The sequence below is a fragment of the Mastacembelus armatus genome, chromosome 16 (assembly GCF_900324485.2).
Source record: "Mastacembelus armatus chromosome 16, fMasArm1.2, whole genome shotgun sequence".
Classification (NCBI taxonomy): Eukaryota; Metazoa; Chordata; class Actinopteri; order Synbranchiformes; family Mastacembelidae; genus Mastacembelus; species Mastacembelus armatus.
In genome coordinates, this window is record NC_046648.1 from 14,250,021 (window position 1) to 14,266,412 (window position 16,392).

At 38.0% G+C, this 16,392-nt stretch overlaps 1 protein-coding gene across 2 annotated transcripts; it reads right to left on the reverse strand.

The window, feature by feature from the left end:
* Window positions 1-467: 467 nt before the first annotated feature.
* Window positions 468-13,986, reverse strand: dgat1b (diacylglycerol O-acyltransferase 1b). Of its 2 annotated transcripts, none has more exons than XM_026316822.2 (17): window positions 13,559-13,983; window positions 12,664-12,751; window positions 11,863-11,903; window positions 11,198-11,283; window positions 7,930-7,982; window positions 7,403-7,508; window positions 4,367-4,495; window positions 3,941-4,009; window positions 3,697-3,800; window positions 3,479-3,517; window positions 3,262-3,303; window positions 3,108-3,152; window positions 2,854-2,966; window positions 2,317-2,382; window positions 1,890-1,977; window positions 1,681-1,743; window positions 468-1,192 (listed from the first exon to the last, which is right to left on the reverse strand). In XM_026316822.2, exons 1-17 carry the CDS (start codon window positions 13,804-13,806, stop codon window positions 1,043-1,045), a joined length of 1,530 nt encoding a protein of 509 aa, XP_026172607.1. In that variant the 5' UTR covers window positions 13,807-13,983; the 3' UTR covers window positions 468-1,042. The 2 variants fall into 2 exon arrangements, 1 of the variants encoding a protein (XP_026172607.1); XR_003296238.1 differs by having other exon boundaries at window positions 1,114-1,192; window positions 1,890-1,999; window positions 13,559-13,986.
* Between the last annotated feature and the right edge of the window lie 2,406 nt (window positions 13,987-16,392).

The following is a 16,392-nucleotide window of genomic DNA, read 5'->3' on the forward strand; positions in this document are numbered from 1 at the left end:
CTCGCATTCCCGCGAGAAGAATCTGTAGGAAAAGAGGCTTGGATGACGCCGGAATATATCACCTCCGGGGGTCATCCAGGGTCACACGTGACTTTGTTGGTATAAATACTCGAACTGCGCATGCGCGAAGGGAACATTCAGTGCTTACAGCACCGCCCTCTGGCGGTCATTCAGGATTCATAGAACCGTAGTTACATGCGTAACTTTCGTTTTTTTCTTCCTCTCCACTGTCGCCATGTGCTTGCTCATAAGGGATTTGTTGGGTTTTTTTTATGAAGTGCCTTGAGATGACTGTATTTATTATGATTTGGCACTATACAAATAAAATTGAATTGAATAAAACATACGATTAAGTTGCGATTAATTACGAGTTAACTCATGACAATCATCATTCATCATCGCGATTAAATATTTTAATTGATTGACATTATTCTCATAGTTGATGTTCCATTTTGAAATAAACCCAGACACTTTGAGCCCCTTGGGCTCACAGAAAGAAAGGAAGAAAAAGAAATAGTGGATCATAAATCTCTATCATAACTTTCAATGAATCATACCGTCAGCTTAACATTTGATAAAATACAACTGCAGCAATCATACAGTCTGCAGGCGGAGAGGAAAAAAAACTATTGTGAAAAACAAAAAAGTTGGAGTAATCCTGTATTGTCAGTTTTTTCAGTACCAAATTTATTAGGCAATCAATTCAACTTCACCCCAAACTTCTGTACAAACATTTTAATGAGAGACTGGAAGAAAAATCACCAGAGTAACATGGTGCATTACTGTCACCTTCCTCACTGAGAAAGTACAGTAGTGTGTCAAATAGACATTTTTTACACTGTCCAGTTTATATATAAAAATATTTTCCCTTGTGAGCTATATCTACTTTTCCCAGCAGGAAGACAGTGTATGTAAACATTTTATGATCATAACGCAGCAGATGCTCAGCTTATCCTCATGTGAACAGCACAATATCTGTTACGTGCACTCTAGACTAAGGGTGTTTAGGTGTAAGCTGTATGTGTGTACATGTATGTGCGCCTCAGTCGGCCTCTTGTCTGTGGTGCAGGACGTAGTAGTCATGGACATACATAAGGACGGCGAATGGCTGACCAATGATGATGGATATCCACACGGCTGCGTTGCCATAGTTACCGCACAGGAAGCGACCAACAAACCAAGCCAATGGCAGCTGATGAGTCAATAAAAAAAAATAAAATAAACATACTGAGTGTTTGTGTTTTCTAATGATAAATCACAGTTTCAGTTTTCTGTTTGTATTTTTTCCTGATTTCTGTTGTCTGTGTTGTGTGACTCAGCACACTATAATGAATATCAAATGAACAAATGTCAGCAAATAACAATAATAAATAATAATAATTTAAACTTCCTATTATCCCATCACATTTCACATTCCTATGATACATCAAATATGCCCTGTTATGCTAAGGGATCATTAAGTTAATGATACTGGAGCCAAGCAACAACACCACAAAGATCTTTTAGAACATCATGTACTTGTCTTAAATTGGACTTTTTATATGACTACACCAAAAAATTTAGCAATTACCATACTACCATTAGACTACCTATACCCATTTCTAACCTTTTTAATAAATACAAATTCTTTTTAAATACCACTATAGTGCAGCTGTGTTTATCATCAGTGTTAGATCTTACCTGTGCCATCATCCCCATGAAAGCCCAAAGTCTGAACATTCTGAGAGGAACACTAACCAGGTACTGACGCAGAAACAGAGAGGGAAACAAAAGTCATTGTATCAAGTACATTTTGTTCTCCATAAAATATCATTTGACCATCTGTACAACAACATTTACTTAAAAGAGGATGAGTTTTGTGGATTCCAAGTCTTGGTCTCAGCTCTTACCTCATGGAAGAAAGCTGACAAAAAGAAGACAGCTGATTGGCTGACTATTTTACTAAATCCTTTCCTCAGGAGTGGCTTGTAGAAGTGGCTGTAAGACAGCAGAACGAATACTAAAATAGACACATGGACAGACAGACATAGGATGGAGTGCAAATCAATCAATACTGCAAAATAAAATGTCAAATAAACTAATAAGGTTTGCACACGCTCTTAAAATAGAATTTCTTTTACTTTGTCTTATTTAATATAACCTCTTAGCATTTCCTGTGTTAGTATGTGTAGGGCTAACTGAAGACACTATTTGTTATTACCATTCTCAGAGCCAGATGAATCAGTGTGTCTTGTTCAGCCCAGTGTCCCTGCTTCAAACCTCCCACTGTGTTTACGTGTATAAATGTCTCAGTGCGTTAGTGAGCGAGTAACTCACCGTAGACACCACTTGTGTACAGGGATGTTCCAGTTCTGCCAGAAATATGACACAGTCTCAGCATTCCTGAAATCAGTCAGCAAATGGAGGATGAGACAATACAAGATCTAAATAATGGCTCTATGGCAATTTGATCAGTATTAATGGATATGTAAAAGGCTCAAATGTTACTGTCATGCAAGAAAGCAGGAAACAAAAGTAATTATCCGACTTTACACAGCAAAAGGAACAATACAGAAAGTGATGTTTTAACTTTTACAAAACATTAAAGATTGCTTTTATTGTCTTGTTCTCTCCAAAACAAAAAAAACCCTCTCCCATCAGTTTTAAAAGGAACTGAAACTTTTTATCATATATGCTTACATACACTTTTCAGTGTTTTAATCCTGAGTATGCCTGGAAACCTTTTCCCATGCATACGCATGCAAGTACCAGTTCATGCAGCAACACTATACAGGCACAGGCAGTCCTTCAATACAATTCATCACACCTCATAAAATTCATACAACAGTGACACAAACACATGCACAAACTTACCACCAGTCCTTGTAAAACTGTCTGTCTCCAAAGCACAGCAGCTCAGCGGTGAAGTTCATCGATGAGTGGAAGAACCAGTAGAAAAACATAAGCCACAGCAAGTGATTGGGAACCTAATAAAGACTCACATAAGAAAGAACAAATATAATATATTGTTGCCATCATTTTAGTGTAATGGTGCTTCATGTCATGATGCAAAAACAAATAACTAAAGACTCTTTTGTTGTTAGGTGTTCTTTTTTTTTAATACTCACAGCTAATCGGAGGAGTCTCTCTGTCATCCTGGACAGATCCATGTCCTACAGGTGAGGAGAGACCCATAGATTAGCAAATAATGTAGAGCAGCACTTTTCTTTGAAAACAACCAGACACAATGTATAAACCCCACTATCATCCTATCTTCTTCACCTCTAGTGGTTTCATGGAGCTTTGAATCACTGGAATCATCCACTAAACAAGAAAGAGAGAAAAACTATATTACGAGAAAGACAACCAAACCAATGCAAGTTTAATTTTCGTCCCACTCTGTGTATCAGGAATTTTATTTAGGTTTTCGTATTGGAGCAAAGGATGAAATTAAAAAGAAAATATATCGCTATTTCTGATTCACATATTAAGACTGTACCTGTTGAGTAAGACCAACTAACAGCTGGATGAAGAAAAGCTGAGGAGAAAGAAAAAGGCTGATAAACTTTTCAAATAATTTTTTAAAGTCATATATGAGCAAATGCAAAAACAAGACTGAATACCTTCCCTTAAATAAATTGCTTAATTACTAAGAACACTTAGAAGAACTTAGATCAGTGTTTTCAGGAAAAGGGGTGCCCTGTTTTTCTGGCTCACCATCTCAAACAGTCTCCTCAGAAGGAAACTCATGCGAATCTTAGGAGAACGAGGGAAGTTGAGCTCGTAGCAGAGAGTTGGAGCAAATACAAAGTAGTACATGTCTACAGAGGTAGAGAAGATGTCAATGTGACAATTCATGAAAATGTAACAACTTGAAAGATCTAAAATAGCAGCAGAGAACCATGATAAAAACATGATCAATTAGATTTCAACCAAACACTAGAAAAATACATCTGAGTACCTCTGATAGTAAGGTTGCCAGGATAACACACCTTACGGTCACCTCCGTCTAAGTGCTGTGATGAAGGACCTGTAGGCAGAAAACACACAAATATGCTTTAGATAACGACACTGATAATGATGTGTTCTGTTTTATGGGTGATGACACACAAACTGAAAGAAAAATAATGAACATGTAATTCCAAAACAACAAGACTTACTTTCTTCATTTATTCAAATAGCTGCAGTTTCACAACTCTGCCCTTAGATGTCACTGTAGTAACATGAGCAAAGACCATGAAGCTCCTCTTGGCTCTTAGGCATTTTTGAGCAAATTCAAAGCATTTCAATATACTAAAATTGGCAGTAAATCTACTGTTGATTATGTCGTACTTTTGCAAGCCCACTGTTGCCAAATTTTGTATGAATGTGTGTATTTGTGACTTACAAGACAGTGACCGGGCCAGTTTCTTGGCTTTGGCGGTGCTCAGCTCCCTGCACCACATGTTGACGTCTTTATAGGAGTACAGCTTTAGGAAGAGAATGGTGTAAGTACCAAGTACAAACGCACCACCAACTGATGGAGAAAAAAAATAAATAAATCAAAGCGCGTTGATTATGTGATGAGGATAAAGCTGTAATGCAAGAACATGCAACATATGTAGATATGTAGGGCTGAGAAGAAGAAACAGATAACTGAAAGAAACAGCTCAGGGCCCAAAATAGTGAGGAGAAGTGAGGAGGTGTTAGGGAGTGAGCAAAGATTATGAGATGAAGGAAGAAATGGACTTATATTTTGTATATAATATACAGCAACAGAAAAAACAGAAAGAGAAAAAGAAAGGGAGGCATAATTTGTCATTTGATCTTAAACAAGCAACAAAACAAGAAAATAAATGTTCTTAACTAAAAGTATGAAAGCAATGGACTGTGCCAAGGAAATTATTATATAGTCACCATGCTGTTTTCCACTGTGTGTAGTGTGTACACTAATACAACATAAATGTGTTTGTCTTTGTTGGTCAATATAGAAAAACTGGTTTGACATGAAATGAATAACTGAGCAGTGAGAAACTGCTTTAGCAATAGGCCCTATGCCTGATAGAAAGGGATCATCCTAAGGAAGACAAACACCTCTATGCATATACTCATATACATGTGAACAAACATAGTGACAAAAGCACATGTAAGAAAAACTGTCTGTTGTGGCTCCATGGTGAGGTGGAGATCAGCACATCAGGCATCAAACAATAGTAGATCTTATCCATTAACCATCTGTCTCCCTGGCTCAGTCGGATATACACGAACACAAACACACACATGAAGGTGTGGTGGAAAAACATGCCATAGGAGCCAAGCATCCCTCATTCTTATTTGCCCACAACCTCACAAATTTTTCTGTGAACTTACAATGACCCACTTTTGATTTTCAAAAATTGTAGTTACACTGGCCACACTGCTTTTTTCTGTCAGCAGACTCTTTTGTAATAATGTGTCTTTCTTTTTACCAGAGTGCTTTGATCAAAGTAAAAACTTCAACCTTGTTCTGCCATCAGAAATGGCAGGCTGAGATGCTAATTTGATAAGCTTTTCTTTCAAGCCTGTGAAAAATGGATAATTACTGGGCATGAGTTTGGATCTGAGATGTGAACTTAATAACATAAGAGGACACTGTGTTTGACCAGCAGCCCCTGGCTAAAATATTCTGCTGTGCTGAGTATTTATACTTTTTTCACTGTGAGCTATTGGAGATTCAAAAGAAGCTGAAAACGTTGTTTTTCTTCTGATCCAGGATGATGTTCCCCATTTTTTACTTGTTGATTTCTGTTGTCAAGCATCAAGCTTTAGGTTTTATGACAAAGTTAATACCTACCCTACGACTCTTAACCAGAGTCATAGTAGTTTTAGTGGGCTGTAAAACACACTCCTTGTAGCTGATGCTCACACAATTAAGGACATCTATACCAGTACAAAACAGCAGACAGTTTTCCCTGATTCACCACAATATTCCTCAAAAGAAATCCAATACAAGTTAAAATTATGCTTATGAGATCCTTGCACTCTGCTTATTGTACATGGGCTATACAATGCTTGCATAAGAACTGTCCTGTACATGTAATAGATCCCTTCACACACACACACACACACACACACACACACACACACACACACACACACACACACATATCTGCCCTCTCTTTGCACTTTCTATATGAAGAGCAGCGCAGAGCGGAGAACAGACAGATGGACTAACTCCTTCATTCCCTCACCTCCCAATGAGAGATCAGAGGACAGGACAATATATCAAAATGGAATAATAACTTTCTTGAACTAAATTAATTTAATTAATTAATTAAAGTTACACTAGAATCATCATGATCAAGATAATGTTAGATCTGTCCCAAATAAAGCTTGAAAAGTAGGCTGAGTTAAACATATTATATTAATTACACGACAGTCCAACTGTGGAATGTTTGTAGGTTAAAGTGAGTAATATGACTCTGACAGTAAAATATTTTACATTCATTCATCACATTCATTTTGTCTTAAGAACATATAATGAACTTGAAAAAAAAAACTGCCACGAAAATGTTGGAGTAATAGGGAAACAGTAAAAGTATGCACTTCTGATGAATTGCTCACACAACTGAGTGTTTTCCAGTGATTCACTCAAAAAAGTTACAATTAAGTAATTAAGATTTTGCATTTTTTGAAGCACTGGATCACAAGTTTTGAATAAGTGCCAATACATAACACAGACATTTTTATGAGGAATAGTTTGTGTATCATGCAGTGTACAGTATTGAGTGAACTGTATGTTTGTGGATGGCAGCCATGTAGCCTGATAAAGACAAGGTGACCCTTGGATGACCTGGTACTGCAAACCACACCTACGATGGTATGTCTCCTCTCCTTTCCTTTCTTCTCAGCCAGCTGGAAATACTCCAGTCATGACCAACTGGTCCATTACCACTATCCGACTCCAATTATGACTGTGTATAAGAGATGCCATTTACAGCACTATCAAACTCAACTGTTTCTCCACTCCACTCACCCCAACCGGTCGAGGCAGATGGCCGCCCAAACTAAGCCCGGTTTTGCTGGAGGTTTTTTCTTCCGTTAAAGGGAGTTTTTCCTCTCCACTGTCGCCAAGTGCTTGCTCATAAGACATTTGTTAAGTTTTTAGTTTTTGTAAAGTGCCTTGAGATGATTTGTATTGTGATTTGGCGCTATACAAATAAAATTGAATAGAATTTAATTGAATTTCTCTGAAGGGCAAGGATATCAATGTCCTCTTAATTTTCATCACAACTGCATTATTTTCTACTTTATATACCTAGCTACACAGTAAGCTACTAATAAATGCATAATGGCTTGACTGCATAATAGATGCTACTATTTTAGTCAACTATTTGTCTGTGTACAGTAGTTGGGAGGCCAGGCTGCACAGATGGTACTTTGATAACAGTAAGAAACATTTTACCTGGAGTCATGGAGGGGACCAATAGGACCACTGCACCAGGGAACATTAGTATGATAGCCAAGTTAATGCAATGGACCAGAAATCCCACAAGTTCAGTGAATGAACCCTGGTCAGAAAGAGAGAGGCAGATATAAACAGGAGTTGTAACACCGAATCATAAAAACACAAATCATTGTCACAGACTGTCTTTATCCATTTTAAATATCTGCATTTAAATATTTGTTAACTGCACTTTCAAAAAGATCACTGGAGTAACATGGAGCTAAATTTTAAGTTATGATGGCCTAGTAAAGTTTTTAAAGCTACATACCAAACGGACAAAGCATAACGGAAAATAGTGAAACTAATTGACTAATTTTCCAATTTTACCATTTAACATTTGCAGATGCAGCTTTGGACGGTTAGCTAGTCAGGCAGTTGTAGAAAAATAATCCCATCTGTGAGTTGTGAAGTGCTCTGAATCCAACAGTCCAGTTAAAGTTTGCAGTGTTCTGATGTTAAAATGCAAGCAGGATTTCTGTACTCACCTTAGAGAGCTGCCTTTCTGTGTAGAGAGCAACCACAATGAACACATTGGACACTGTCAAAATATAATTGGAGATAAATGTCACCTTATCTTAAAAGCCCTACATTACATTTATTTGTGTATTTATTATATTTAGGCTACTACTGAAAACTCCCAGAAGCAGTGCAGCACCATCCCAAACCCAATAAAAGGAAACATCTATAAGTATTTGAACGTGTTTACCACTAAAACCACTAATAGGTCACACTGTTATTAGGAAATGTGTCAGTTGAGACAAAAGATGTTTTGAGGCAACTGTCAATTTCCTCAGACGACTGTGATTAGAGTAATATCACTGTATGTTTTATGGTTCTTCTACTTCATATCTATTGATATTTAATAACTGCTTCCAGATGTCCAGATGTAGATAAAATAAATGGGTATTACTTAAAAAATTATTTTCCCCTTAATCGCGGTAGATCATGACAGATCAAAGATGCTATGGAGCATTTTGCTCCAAAAATCATCTCAAAGGGGATCTAATCAGCCTTATAATCAAAATAGGTGCTGTAGAGAATGCAGGTAATTAGTGAAAAAATGACAAAAGAGAACTTACTTTGTATTAGAAACCTACAACACCCACGTTTTAGAAAAGCAGGGTTAGTTTTGTGAGATACTTGTACCAAAAATAGTTTGGACCTAAAGTAGGTTTCTTATGCCCAGTTTATTCTTTTATGCAGTGTACACTTTATTATCCATTAATTGTTGCCACTACCCTTAATTGTGAGGTGGAAATAGGTTTACACTGTGTTTAGATTTTTTCTTTCTATCTTTAGTTTAAACTGAATGGTCACTCAAAGCTGAATAAATGTCCAACATTATTTACTTTCATTCATTCTCCTGTAAACTGCCAGACATGTCATGGAGTGAGGTTTAAGTTCCGGTTCTGGACTTTTATTTTGGTTAATTTCCTGTTTTTTCCTGTGTTGATCTTGGTTAGCTTTGTGTCTCGTTAGTTCATTAGTTTCACCTGTTGGTCATTAGTCTCAGTTCTGTCTATTTAAACTCCTGTGTTTCCTTTGTTCTCCGTTGGAGCATTGACGTTGAAGTTAAGTGAGCATAGTGTGATTAGTAGTGTTGCTTTGCAAGGAAGGTTTTTTCTGTTACTGTCTGTGACGCCGAGTGGCGTTTGCCTGCCTGCCTGTCTGCCGCCGTGTGGCGGAGAGAATTTGTGTTTGTTTGTACCAGCGCGCTGTATTAACCGGGGGAAATAAAGCCTTTGTTGTCCTGCACTTGGGTCCTCACCTCTCCTCCTTCATCAGCACACTGACACCACCACTCCAATTCAAGACAAGACATTTTGGTTAGTGGTTCTTATCAGAATATCCACTCCATAACAATTGATTTAATGGCTGCAAGTCATATGCCTTTTTGACACCATGATATTCTCGGTACTATGAAGAGATAAGGGTCTAAATAGGAACAAATGCTTTGCAAACACAACTCTCACTAACTTTGTGCTTTCTCTCTACCCTAGTTTGTGCTCTCTCCCTCTCTCACTGTACCTTCAGCAGGTGTCCCTGGTTCTGAATATTGCTGATGTGCAGTTACTAGGCCCACCAACCTGCAGTGTCTATTTGTTATTTATTGTTGTTCTTTTCTGTCTGCTCTATCCACTCACCCCAACCGGTCAAGGCAGATGGCCGCCCAAACTGAGCCCGATTCTGCTGGAGATTTTTTCTTCCGTTACAAGGAGTTTTTCCTCTCCACTGTCGCCAAGTGCTTGCTCATAAGGGAATTGTTGTTTTTTTTTTGTTTTTTTTTAAAGTGCCTGGAGATGATTGTATTGTTATTTGGTGCTATACAAATAAAATTCAATTGAATTGAACTCTAACTCGCCTCTAATTTCACTGAATATGCAAAATCAAAGTATCAGCATGACACAGGAACAGTAATAAACCTAATTATACTGCAATTTTGAAAGATTTTACATGATTTGATCCAAAAGGTCTGAAAAAAAATTTCTGCAAAAGGGCTGTGTTGTACAGTTCTTCATACTAAATTATGTTTTAACACAGTAAAAGTGGTTGCCAATTGCTAAGAAGGAGCAACCAAATCAAATGATATCAGACAGTTGTCCAAATCTTGTTTAATTAAGGGTCAGGGTGTACATCAAACATCAAGACAACGATTTGAAGAGCAGAGATGACAGGAAATTCATAGCATACTATTGCTAATGTGCCTTTTTACATCTTCTGGAAGCAGGCCTGTTCATCATCTTTGACAAAGAGCAAGAATTGAGCCCACTCATGGATCAAACTGAGACCAACAGAACCATTTAGCACCTGTTTGATGCACATAAATGCACATAAACTTTTCATCAGAGTTGGTTGTGGGAAAAATTTGAAAGCAATACACTATTAATGTAGTGAAAAAACTTACTTTAGTGTAAAATCCATTTCATTTTGGAGCAGACCAGAGCAGTTGCCTTAATGGAAAAGCTTTTAGGCTGTTTTTTCCAACTTTACCCACTTTGCTAGCAGGCAAAGTGTACAGTAAAGTGTACGGTACTCGTACTCTGTGTTGGTATATACATATTTGTATGTGGTAGTGTGTGTGTATGTGTTGCTGCAGTGACTCTAAAAGTACTGAATGCACTCTTAGTAGCTTTACTCTGCATGCTACTGTAAACAGTCTCCCATTTTCACCTGTCTCTTACTCATCATCAGCACAGTCATTTACCTTAACTTCATCCATCCCTCCCTCTCTGTTCTTTTGACCTGTGTCAATGCAGCACTTTTACATCAGCTCTCTACCTTAACCACTGCTTTATACCCCCTCTTTTCCAACTATTGTCATTTATGCCTTTGTCCCCTTCCCCCAACACTCTCTATATGTATTCACCAACTTTATTTCTTTAAGTTAATGCTTCTCCTGCATGCCCCCTCACCCAAATTATCTCTCTCCCTTTCCCTCTTGCTCACCATTCCCCTCTCTCTCTCTCTCTGCAGCACAGCAGCAGTGTGCAGTGTCCTATATAGGGCAAATGATTGTCCCTCTAGAGACATTGTGAGCTGCATCACTGCAGGCTTTCACTGCTACATACCATAAATATAAATATTAAATTAAAAAAAAAAACATTATAGCATATACCTGCATGTGTCTTAAAACATGGTAGAGCACAACACCTACACTATGTAAGAAAGCAATTCATCACTGCTTTTAAATCAATGGAGATATTTTAAGAAAACAGCTACTGGAATTATGATACACTTTGACTGTTAACGTACCAATCACCAGGCACGCTGCTGGCCAGCTGTAGGGATCATTCAGAAACAAGGAAATCACCTGAATAGGATCCACCAGCACGCCATACCTGACAAGAAAGAAAAAGGCAGAGTAATTAAGACACCTTTAAATTAGGATCCACATGTAAATCATTAGAATATGGATACTGATTTTAAAGCAAAGTAAATGAAGTAATTTTTTTCAAAAATTGACCTATACTCCGCATACATGAATACATTTATTTTAAAAATACATTATTTAAACAGTGAATTGTTTACAACTGGGTGCAATATTTGTTTAATATTATGTTTTAGATATAATTGTTTTTTAGGAAACAATGGCTCAGTTCCAGTAAGCCTCAGTGAAATCAAATCATATACCTTTCTGTGCTTTTTGTTCTATGACATGTCAAAATGTCTGTGATAAAAAGCTCTAAGGTCAAAACAGAGCCATTTCACGATAAGTACAAGCATTCCATAAGAGCAGATATATATTTGAAGTACCTGTCCTTTCTGTTTTGCATATTTTGAACATTATTATTATCTCTGTTTAAGAATGACACATTGTGTACAAACAGTTTAGCCCTCTTCAAATAACAGATAAAAATCTATGCTTAAAAGATGAGGATTAAAAAAAACTATTTTTAAAGACTTCAAAATTCACTCACCTTAAAAGATTTTCTAAGAAGAGGCGAGCATTACTCAGCACCTGTAACAAAAAGTTTGAAGATGTTAGCTGGTATGTGATTATTTACTGCACTACACTCCCAGTTTCTTTTTTTTCCATCTCCCCCATCTCATCTCTTTTTGCTCCTCAGCCCATTTCTACTACTCTTCATCCTCTGCCTCCCATCAATCTCTTTATTTCTCCATCTCACACTCCTTCTTTCTAAATGGACTGTTATACCTCATTACCCAACACAAAGGATCCATGCCTGCAGATGGGACAGAAGTTCAAATATTACCTAAATGAAATTATTTTACTGGTCCTGCACATTATTTTTAATTTTTGACAAAATTCAAATTAACCAGCAAAAGGAATTTGATGTGTTTTTTTTTTTTTTTTTCAAAATATACAGCTTTGAATAACTCAATGAGGATCTGGCTGCTCTGTAGCATTTTGCTTTTGAACAGAGTTGGCAAATCTGTACAACACCTTCGTAAGATAAAAAATTTTTATAAGTGTAGTTATGGTGGTAACAAACCAGATAACAAACACAGAATCAGACTCAGTGAGTCTCTTTGAAAACAGATGGGTATTTATAGAACAATCGATACTCATTCTTCTTTATTTTATGTCATTTTGATTTGTTCAATTGTAAATTGTTGGAACTCCATTTGATCAAGAGTTATACTGTACATGCATACAGCTGGATGAGGCTAACTCTAATGCCTGTGTTGCTGCAGTGTGACTATCCCTATGTTATATGTGGTTGCTGCAGTTTCGTCTGTATGTGCATGTGTCTTACCAGCATTACCACACACCAGTTGAGGATTCCTCTGTAATTCCTGTAACCACTGGCTGAACTCAGCAGGGATTCCTGTGTCTTGTGGCAGCTACAGAAACAGATGGAAAAATAAATAATTCCAGAAAAAATATAATAATAATAATAAAAGTAATAAGCATCTCAGACAAAGCATCTAATCAAATGAAATATACTGTAATCTATTTTGATAATTTTATTATTTTAATCATTTTCATACTACTACTACGTCTATTGTTTTGGTCAAATATTACTGTGAACAGTTTATTTCTTTTGGTTTGTTTGTGTTTATTTTGTACTTCTGCTTGAACAAGAAACTTTTGAAGATGTGAGCTTTGGACAAATAAACAGAGAGGCTGATGAAAAACAAAAGAAAAGAAGATAGGTTAACTTGCAGCCCTGTACTGAACATATGGGAACTGCTTGCTGTAAACCACTCACATCTAGACATAGCTGTACTTAGTCCCTTTTAGTCCCTGATGTCTCAGATTCATTTCATGCACAGTAAATATCGCTGTATCAATCTTTCATGAATTGAAAGGGTAGATTTTAGTATTAGTTACATGAAACTGGGTCACATAGGGTTGGCCTAGGCACCCCTTGTTCACTGGCCTCCCCGGCGGCGTCCGATAGCTACGCCCATGATCAATGAAAGGAGCCATATTAGGTGGTGGTGTTGCCACGTATGGTAAAGTTTAAGCTTTACGCGCTGAAGCTTTTGCACTCTGCATCAAGGTAGGAGTGAATGCGTGACAAGAGATACAAAATCATCAAGGTTTGTTCCGGACTAAGATCAACCCACGACCTGGTTTGTGATATGGTGTCGACCTTGAGCTTTCCTCAAACTACACAAAAAGTTCTTTAAGTTTTCGTATCTCACCTCAGTCTGTCACTTATGTCACTCCTGCGTGGCTTTTTGTCATTTGCTGACGTGAACTGCACCGTCTCCAGCGAAAGGTCACGTTTTTTGTCTGAGCCATGATCTTTGCTGAAGTCAGCGGCCACTGAGCTCTGGCACACCGATGCAGACCTGCCGTTCATCGGCTGCAAGCTCACACCTCTCCCCGCCTGCAAAGTCGCCCTTCTCCTGCGACCCCGTAATGCCCCAGTTGCATCCGAGTCACCCATGAAGACAGAAAAATAATTATATGTAATAAAATATAATAAATTGATCTTTTATCGGTTTACTTTAAATAGCATGCTTGTTGGTCTTCGGACACACAGGCGCAGCAGCATAAAGGAAAAGGAAGTGGAGGACTCCTAACAATCCACCCAAAGCTCAGATTTCCGTACAGTCCATAAGGCGGTAGTAGTGCATTCATGACGTCACATGAATGTAAAGCAGTCTGGCACCGTCTGACTGTTGCACACTAACACTGCAGTCACACCCTAAGGGTTTTTCCAAAAGAGGAACTTGAGGGACCATTAAAATCTTCAGTCTCCATGCAAGTGGATCTGCCTGTGGTACAGACTGGAACACAATGGACTCGATTGTTAATGTGATTATTTTGTTTTCATTTTGAAATGCAATATTTAAATAACATGATCTTTGCTGAAGTATATAAAGTATATAAACTGCTCTTGTAACACAGACGGCAGAAGACTTCTGCAAGGACGTCCTCTCCGGGCCCATGATTAAACCTGAGATGATTCATCACACTTGTGGTTGTTTTCTGAGAATTAGCAACTCTCAAACTTAAAGAAATTTCTACCACAACTGCTGCCGTTTTTTTTTAAAGAGGTGACCTAACTATCTTGTCTGTCTGCATCTCTAAGTAAGTGCCTGTGTGCCGGTCTTGTACAGGCACACACCAACAACCCTTCCCTCCCCCTTGCTTTGATATCTCACGTGACTCAGCGACTCGACTTAATAAAGTTCTTTTCTATTTACTGTTGATCTGCCGGAGCCTATCCCAGCTCTCTCTCGGGTGGAAGGCAGGGGTACACCCTGGACAGGTCACCAGTCCATCGCAGGGCCACATAAAGACACACAAAGACAAACAACCTCACACACTCACTCCTACAGGCAATTTAGATCCACCAACTAACCTAACATGCATGTTTTTTTGTCTGTGGGAGGAAACCGGCGTACCCGGAGTAAACCCACGCAAGCACATTGCAAACCTCACACAGAAAGGCCAGGATGCGAACTCACAACCTTCTTGCTGTGAGGCAACAGTGCTAACCACTCAGCCACCATGCTACCCCAATTTTAATAAATTAATAATACAATTTAAAACAAAACACATGAAAGTCATGAAAATGTATTTATATTTGATAATGCATGAATTGCCAAAAAGTATCGGTATCGGTATCTATATCGGCGATACTGGCCCAGTATTTACTTGGTATTGGATCGACACCAAAGCTTGCAGTATCGCCCACAACAACTAAGAACTGCCCACAGAGAAAGACACGCCTCAGCAGGAGGGAGGAGCAGGCTACTCTGCATGATTAGACAACAAAAAAAAAAAAAGGTCAGATGCAAAATACACACACTGAACAGCAGAAAAAGCTACAAGACTCACATCTGACTCACATCTGACATTTTTTCAGTGTTTTTTAAACATATTAATGTCTAAAGTCTGATAACACTGTAATCAGCACAAAATTGGCTACAATAATATGTGAGCAGCAAGTTTATACATTATTGTGTTTTTGAGAAAAAAGTGTTTATGCATGGCTAGTGAAAAACTACAATTTTTTACTCACTGAAATAAGACCATAAAACACAAACAGAACATTGGTTCACAAGACTTTGGAGACCTGCATGTTGTAGGCTAAAGTGTTTACTTCAGAGTGCTGTGAATGTCATCTTGTTCACACATTCACAGTAAACAATACACTGATTTAAAATTTCTAAGACACTTTTTGTCCAGAAAGGCCATATGGAAGAGGGTGTGTCTGAGGATGAATAGTCATGTGATTTACCTGAGAACACAAAAGACGCACTGAACGTCCAGACAAAGGCGCGCATAATGAGCCTTTCAGTCAATGTAGATGGGACGGATTAGTGCTGTACAATACAACACAATGAGGAGCCAAACGATCCTCATTTGAGTTAAAATCAGTGTTTTTACTCTGAGGACAAGCTAAACTATTTGTCTCTGTGAGGAATGTAAGGACGCTTCACGTGCGTAACGCGCCATCATCCAAACACGCCGAAAAAGTGAGTAAATTCTATGATGAAGTTTGATATTTTGTGTCATTTCTCGGGGACGTGCACATATTTACCTGGTTCACCTGAGATTATTTACATGTGAACAGTGGACAGTGTACAAGGCGGGACCGCATTACCTGTAATGAGGTGAGACAGGAAAAAACGGACTTCTCCTTACCTTCATACGGATTAAATAAAAAGTGATGATTTGTTTTTGACTTGAATTGTTTCACTCAAAAGAAAACATTTCAAGCTTTCTAGCCATATAATTCTTATTTTTATGAGCCAAGTATTCGCTGAGATTCTGGTTGTTTTATTTACGCGTCTGTGAAGAGAAATGGCAGAGACAGAAAAGTCCGAGAGCGCACCCTGTCGGCTTTCTTTATTTAAAAAAAGCACAACGTTTTGTTGTTATTATGATGGTATACCACTAAAACTAGACCCTTTACAGATTTGAATGATATACTTCTTTTATCTGTACGATCAGAATTGACGGAGTAATTTAAGTTTGTTCCGGCCTTATCAGAAAAAGAGGCGTCAAAACGCGCCGGCGC

Excerpts from the sequence above, each read along its gene's own strand:
- dgat1b (XM_026316822.2), bottom strand. The coding sequence starts at position 13,806 with ATGGGTGACTCGGATGCAACTGGGGCATTACGGGGTCGCAGGAGAAGG. Across the intron at positions 3,153-3,261 it reads GCTCCATGAAACCACTAGAG|GACATGGATCTGTCCAGGAT; the intron begins GTGAAGAAGATA and ends CCTCACCTGTAG. Across the intron at positions 2,967-3,107 it reads AGAGACTCCTCCGATTAGCT|GTTCCCAATCACTTGCTGTG; the intron begins GTGAGTATTAAA and ends AGTCTTTATTAG.